The sequence below is a fragment of the Pteropus vampyrus genome, unplaced genomic scaffold (genome assembly GCF_000151845.1).
Source record: "Pteropus vampyrus isolate Shadow unplaced genomic scaffold, Pvam_2.0 Scaffold292, whole genome shotgun sequence".
Taxonomy (NCBI): Eukaryota; Metazoa; Chordata; class Mammalia; order Chiroptera; family Pteropodidae; genus Pteropus; species Pteropus vampyrus.
Genome location: NW_011889073.1, coordinates 754519 through 761725, shown reverse-complemented (window position 1 = coordinate 761725; position 7207 = coordinate 754519). Strand labels below are relative to the sequence as shown.

At 44.8% G+C, this 7207-nt stretch overlaps 2 protein-coding genes across 2 annotated transcripts in view; one reads left to right on the top strand and one right to left on the bottom strand.

The window, feature by feature from the left end:
• The window catches only part of TMEM181 (transmembrane protein 181), a 38061-nt gene extending 33604 nt beyond the window's left edge, over positions 1 to 4457 (top strand). The window contains exons 13-15 of the mRNA XM_023521101.1: positions 21 to 116; positions 942 to 1008; positions 1402 to 4457. Of these exons, the coding sequence (XP_023376869.1) occupies positions 21 to 116; positions 942 to 1008; positions 1402 to 1480 (242 nt within the window). The 3' untranslated portion in view covers positions 1481 to 4457. The remainder of the gene's footprint in view (positions 1 to 20; positions 117 to 941; positions 1009 to 1401) is intronic.
• Positions 4458 to 5251: 794 nt separating this feature from the next.
• Positions 5252 to 7207, bottom strand: part of DYNLT1 (dynein light chain Tctex-type 1) — a gene marked incomplete at its 5' end in the record, with an annotated part of 4320 nt that continues 2364 nt past the window's right edge. The window contains 3 exons of the mRNA XM_023521100.1: positions 5252 to 5689; positions 6008 to 6085; positions 6511 to 6634. Coding sequence (XP_023376868.1) covers positions 5619 to 5689; positions 6008 to 6085; positions 6511 to 6634 — 273 coding nt within the window. The remainder of the gene's footprint in view (positions 5690 to 6007; positions 6086 to 6510; positions 6635 to 7207) is intronic.

Here is a 7207-nt window from a genome sequence, read left to right as displayed (position 1 = left end):
CGCTTACTTCCCTTGACCAGTGCCACCAGCTGAGTTCCTGTCCTTGTACGGCTTGTTGAACTTTTACCTCTACACGCTGGCCTTCGTGTACTCTCCGTCGACGAACGCCCTGTATGGTAAGCCGCCCTGGGGCCCGGGTTCCCCGTTAGTGCTGGCTAACCCACAGCGCCTTCTCGCTAGCGGAGAGAGACGAGGTCACTAAAAATGGCCCCGACTTTTAGTTAGAACACAGCATGCGCTGTGTCATCACAGCACAAGATGGGGAACGGCATTTAGCGGGTCCTACAAGCACCATGTCCATCAGCCGTGTGAAACTAAGTCTGTTGAATCGGTGCCATGGCCACTCACAAGAAAGCCAAGGTATACAGCCCTTCCCCAGAAAGCCAAAACAAAAACAAACAGCCCTGTCGCACAGGGAGGGCACAGGGTGAGCACTTCCTGGGACCCGGACAGGGGCGCACGTCGGGACCACCCCCAGCGTTTCCGCCGTGTGAGTGTGAGTTCTCAAAGCTCCTGAAGCGCCTCGTTTGAGCTTCATGACAGCTGTATGAGAGAAGTGCGGCCACTCCGTTCGCAGACGCTTGGCCGCTTAGCCGCAGGCCCCAGGGTGGGAGGGGGCAGGCCGGCCGAAGCGGAGCTTCCCTCCCGTCCCCTGCGGACGCAGGAGAGAGTGCCCGAGGCTGCTCCGCTCGGGACTTCTGTCCCGGGCCTGTCAGTCTTCAGAAGTCCCGGGCCTGTCAGTCTTCGTAGCCGCGGCCACGCAGTGATGCCGCCCTGAGGCCACCCTGGCTGGCGGGCGAGAAACACGCCCAGGGGCAGAACGAATGGCTTGTTCGGGTCACGCAGACCTGCGTGGTGGAGACCAGGATGAATTCCAGCCCTTCCTGGGCCCCGCCCTCCTCCCGGGCGGATCACGGGAACACGCTCTTGTTGGTTTGCAGAGTCCCAGCTGAAAGACAACCCTGCGTTCTCTATGCTGAATGACTCTGAGGACGACGTCATCTACGGGTAGGTTGCGCCCCACGCGCGCATTCGGCCTGACGGCTTCGCCCGCTTACTGAACGGGTTAATCGCTCTAAAATTGTTTTCGAGGTGTCAGGACATTTCCTTTACCTCGAGTGTCACGTGATTCCGTGGGTCTGTTTCCACATTATCCAGACTTAAATTGAGTGGTCTTTTTTGCTGAGCTCCTCCAAGGGGCGGTGACCACAGGGGGCACAATTCTTTCTGGACGGTGGGCCCGTGCTGGGGGGCGGGGCAGAGATGAGGAGTGGGCACTGCCAGGTGGAGACAAACTGAGAGTGAAGCTACGAAGTGAGTTCTCGCTACAATGGCTCTCAGTGCGGACGAGAATAAAGAGCTGTCAAGAGCGGACTGGTGTCAAAGGTCTTTTTATAACAGGAGCGACTATGAAGAGATGCCCCTGCAGAACGGCCAAGCCATTCGAGCACAGTACCAAGAGGGCTCTGACAGTGACTGAGCACCCGGCGGTGGCAGGTGTCCGGGGCCTGCTGCCCTGAGCGACCATCCTGGCTTTCCCTGCACCTGCCCAGATTCAGACTCGTCTCATAAGCAGAGATTTCCTGGTCCTTATTTGTTTACGTGTCTTTGAAAGGAAAGCCAAAACTAAGGACAAATTTAAAGATTGGCCCAAATTTGTTAGAGCGGCTGCCTTTATTTGGGAAGAGAGGCGCTAACGATAAGGTTAAACAGCCAGATCCCCGTTCAAAGACATCAGACGGAGCTCGCTCTTTTCAGTGGCGAAATTACTCCTGGTTTTAGTGGAGAGACGTGTGTCCTTATTTAAATAACAACAGATTCTGCGTGCGAGGGGGGCCCACAGCATGGGACACGCCTCTTCTTCCTTCCTTTCTTCCCGGCTCCATGGTACCATCGTTTTTGACCCCTCACAAGGACACTGCGCTCTGGCTGACCAAGCATCTGAAGTGACTGGCAGCCCCCCTCGTCGTGTGAAGGAACAGCTGCTTGGGGCAACCGTGGGCGGGCAGGTTCTGGCCCTTCCACCACCAGAGCAGGACTAGTGCATGGCGTTCTCAGGAGGGTTTGGTACGGTTTCCAGGGCAAGGGTGAGATGACTGACACGCTGCCGGCCCCAGGGGAAAGGTCCTGCTGCCAGTTTCCCAAGGACCTCCGTGAACACGTGTGCGTGTTACGTGCATGCACACGAGCGGGTATCCCTGTGGCTGGGGTGGGACGAGGGTGTCCGTTAAATTCCAATAAGCAGTAATTTCTGCAGCTCTGCTACAGATGACGCCCCATAGAGCTTTCTTTTTAAAATAAAAGCTAAACAGATGATTGATACAGATTCTTTATTGCCAAAAAGTTTTTCAGTTTCTCATTTGCAAACTAGATAAATGAAAGTCAAGCATTTTAGATGGCTTACGGAAGAAAATCTTTGGGTAGAGGGTAGCTTGTTGGGTACGTCTTACACGGTGGTCACAGATGAATCTCCCTGTGGGAAAGAAAAGTCTGGAGCTGCTGAATCTGTGACATCATAGAAGGCCCTGGGGACTTTCCAGTTCCTTTTTGACAAAGACAGATGCCTAGAATGGATACCTCCTTTGCTTTCCCTTGACATGCTCAGCGTCTCTCTTGAACTGTTTATATACAACTGTCGCAGGCATCCTGAGTGGTGCCTCTTGGTGAACAGAGGTCTAGGATCATTGCTCCGCTCTGCAAACAGTTCCTACGTTTTGCTCATCTATGCATTAACACTCAGAGTACCATTCATAGCTAAAAACTGTATTCCACATTAGGCAGTGCTGGGACCTTACAGAGGTTCATGAGCTGTTCGCTATAACTTCATACCTTTCTAATTTAAACGTTAATGCTAATGTACCTTTAATATGAATTCCATTTATGTTTTTGAAACCTGTAAATATGAATGTTTGAATTAAAACAACTATAATTGCAAGGGTAATTCAAGTTTACATGGTTTTTACATTTGCAATTGTGTGATTACTTTATTGATTCTGTGTACTCAGAGGTATTGAAAAAAATTACCAAATTTTACAACGTCTATTAAGACTAACTATAATTTTATGTAAACTGACAAACTTGTGCTGATTAATGTATTCTAGTATGTGATAGTTTACGTTTTAATCATTATCAAATAATTGCCTATAATTTGAAATGCTGTTATCAGTAAATGTAAAATATTCGAGGCATTTAACCATACACCTTAGAACTTTTAAAAATGTTTTTGTCCTGTAGTATAAACTGATGACTGATATCTTCATATATGGATTCATCAAGGCACCAAGGAAATTAAAAATATGGGAGTATTTATTTACTTTTTTGTAACTAAGTTGGAAACAAAAAAAATTACAAAAGAAAGCACTTGAGGGGAAAACAGTATTTTCAGTTTCTCTTCCTGGTATATCATATATATCAATATATTACATACTCCATGCAAAATTTTGCTTATAGTTAGTATGTATTATATGTGCCCTGGTGTTAGGTTAAAACAGTAAAGTTGACCAGAAACTTTATAGACGGTACCAAGAATTTTTTTCTTGGAAAACATCAAAATTTTGCAAACTAAATTATGAACTCAAGGGCTGACTTTAGTTTCCCAGTGATGACTTGAATAACACCATCTGTGGGATGATTTCTATACTGGTCCCCTCTGGAGGAACCTGGAAGATGGCCGTAGGTGTTTCGGGTTCCCTGGAGAGAGCTTCATTATCCATGTGGGTAACAGGTCTGCTTGATTTATTATTAAATCATTACAGCAGTGAATTGAGGGGGATTTCTCTCAAGCCCCATTTGAAAGGCTGGAGAAAGGGATATATAAAATATATTAAAGGTTTTTAAGATTGTTCCTGTATATAAAATTACAGATTGCAGTAAGTTTAGATAATTACGTAAACCCAAACCGCTAAATGGACAGATTACAAATGTCACCAGCCTCAAGTATTTCATGAACTCTTTACTGAAAATAGTTATTCTTAAATAAGTTATAATGTGGTAACTTAACAGGGAAAAACAATCTCATAGAAGGGATGATTAAAAGGGACATCTAGTGAAGACTAGACTTAAAACACTAAAGTATATTCATGTATTTTGAGGGTTTTAGAAACCAGTTGCCTTAGAGATTAGAATTTTGAAAAATCTTTTCCCCAGGCCAAAGGGAAGTTGCTTTAGTCTGTGACGTTTTATCTTGTTTTTCTTGATTTCACGTTTTAGATATACTGGTAACTATTATACCATACTATGAAACATAGGATTTTCTGCTACTGAAGACTGCCTTTTTACAAAAAACAAACAAAAAAACCAAACCTGTAAATATTTGTAAAATAAAACAAACTTTAAGCTCAAAAGGAAACACAGAGCTGTGTATTAGTTCTTTGAACTGCCAATGAGCACAGGAACACCCGATCCGTGAATGAGCATTGTAATCAATCAAAAATGAATAAATGTTTGTGGCAAATTTATGTTGTGGGAGTACCTTCATTCTGAGACTACATTTCTGGTAAATGTTAATAAATTTTTACTATTCAGTCCTTATTTCTATGTATTGATTTGTTTGCTCTTTGCTCGTTTAGTTAATTTGACAGACCTGAGTGTTTTCGGGACAAGAGCATGGCTTGTTTCATTTCGGCAAGTGGACATGGAAGTGTGTCTTTATTACCATGTTAACTTGGCCCCTGGACAAGCACAAAGATGAGATAGGTCACAGGACCAGGGTTTGGGGCCCATCTCTTCACTTACTCCGGTATGACTTTAAATCAATCAGATAACCTCCACACACATTACCTGATTTATGAATGACGGTATAATTGTTGTACACACTAAATGATTATGGAAACATTCTGCAAACCCTAAAGTACTAAACATTTTGTGTGTGTATGTGATTGCCACTGAAAAGTAGAGAACATGGGAGTAGAAGCTAAAGTGTTGCACACGTGGCCCAAGTGTGTGCGTCAGAGCTCTCCGGCTGCGGGAGCGGAAATCAGCTTGCCCATTTCCCACAGCTCAGGCTCCAGGAGAGGGGAACTTTAGGAGGGTGCGAAGCCAGGGGTAGATAGAAATCCGACCAGAACACCGCGAAGCTGTCCGGATCCTGGTCCCGTGGGCGATGTTAGCACATCACTGCACTGGAGAGGACCAGAGCCTAACTGCAAGTTTTCTTCCTTCATTATCTACTGTTTTATAGATTCTACAGCTGCCAACTAAATATGAATGATTCATCTGTGATACTATTTAGACCATAAAGGAAAATACAAACTTTAAATTGGAATAATTTATTATTCTAACAAAAGTACAAAGTATGGAAAATTAGTGTACCTGAATCACTTCAGAGAGTAGAGAAAGATTCACACTAGCAGGTTTCCGATTATTTTAGCACCTTTGAGCAGAAATATTCAGAGTTAAGACACAGGCCTGGGACTGCCGATGGCGAACGTTCCCTCCGGCCTGGGGTGTGCAGTTCCTAGAACAGTGCTGTCATCTGGGGACTTTCTCTACATTCTGAGAGTGCCACAAAGAACACTTAGAACAGGAAAGGTGTTCCACACTGACGTCACAGCTGGCGGTGAAAGATGGCGCAGACGCTGAGACAGGAGAGCAGAGTGGTCACGGGGCAGGGGCAGGGGTCAGATGGACAGCCCGAAGGTGCTGACGATGCAGTACATGGTCTTGTTCTCCCATCGCACCGTGCAGCTCCCTGCGGGGGGCAGAGGCACAGGGGCACCGGAACTTAGGGCGACGGAGACGTGACCGTCTGATTTCTCACACAAAGCTTGAAACACTCGAATGCCCACCTCTTTACGATACATAAATAGAGAAGGTTGGCAAGTCTTCTATAGAACATTTTAAAAGGTGACTTACGAAGCACACGTTCTAAGACATGAAGCAGCCGAGCACACACAGGTCATCACACCCCGCTCTGAATAACTTAGATCTCAGCATGGACCCAGAGGCACTGCAAACCCACTGGGAAAATGCCCACGACAAACTTCCACCAAAGGAATGGAAACCGTACCGTCAGTAGAGCTGTCCCAGAAGCATGAACTTGCCGTGTGTAATCCTGCTCCATTCTTCTGCATAATTACACAGGTCACTTCAATTAAAACAAACTTGTATTAGAGAAATCTACTTGGCAACACTAATTTCTCTTTGCCCACTTTTAGGATATGTATGTCAATCACGTGGCTGACGCTCATGATAAAAATCACAGGTGTAGACTGTCCGGTCCTACGACACTGACTCATCACACACATCCCTTCGCTGCACACTTGTTCTAAAAGCATGTGCTCTGAAATGCTGTCAAATCCTAGGCGTGTCCCGCAATTGCTCCCGCAGCCAAACAGGCCGGTTTATGGCAATTACAACCAAAAATAACGCACGCCACTAAAGTGACACACCTCTCCAGAAAGCTGAGCTTGGGCACCACACGGCCACACTCGCTCTTCTGACACCAGACTCGCCTCTGATCAGTATTTAAAGCACCACCAACAGTACATACGAGAAGCAAAAACCGATTACCAATGTATTTAAATGGTTTTCCCAGCTTGGTGAGTTGGCTTAAAGTTTGTTCTACTACATTCGTGGTCCATTGATTCACTTTGCTGTGCTGATAGGCGTTGCCACCAATGGCGCTCTCTATAGCCTAGAAGACAGAGTGCAGGGGGATCCCTGTTAGCAGAATGAACCCAACCACCTTCCCGTTAGTGCTCAGAAATGAAATACAATTTGCATAAAATGCAAGCTTATTTTTATCCAAGAGGACTCCTTTGTTATAAAACCTTTTAAGTGTCACATTTAAATTTTTTATATTTGTTTTTAAGAATCCTTAATTATATAGTATGTCAAATTTTTTAACATTTTGACTGAATTTAATATTCACTGTTGCTATTAGTACCTGGTGATAAGCAACATTTTTCCTATGACTCTAGAAAATATTTTACTTTGCCTATTCCTTTCTTAAAAGTATAGTAGATACAGGAACTTTATCAGCTGTTTGTACAACCGACAATGTACAAACCTATCCAAATGATCATGTATTCATAAATACTTCCTTAGCATTTTCTGGGAATATTACCATATAAGTGTATTTTTCAGATAACTAAAGAACTATGTATTCCAAAACTTAAGTTTATGACGAATTTTCTTTATTATGAAATCTCTTGTCTTTTTTTGTGCTGTATTTTGAGGAGGGCTCACTCACGCTGTACGCTTCAGG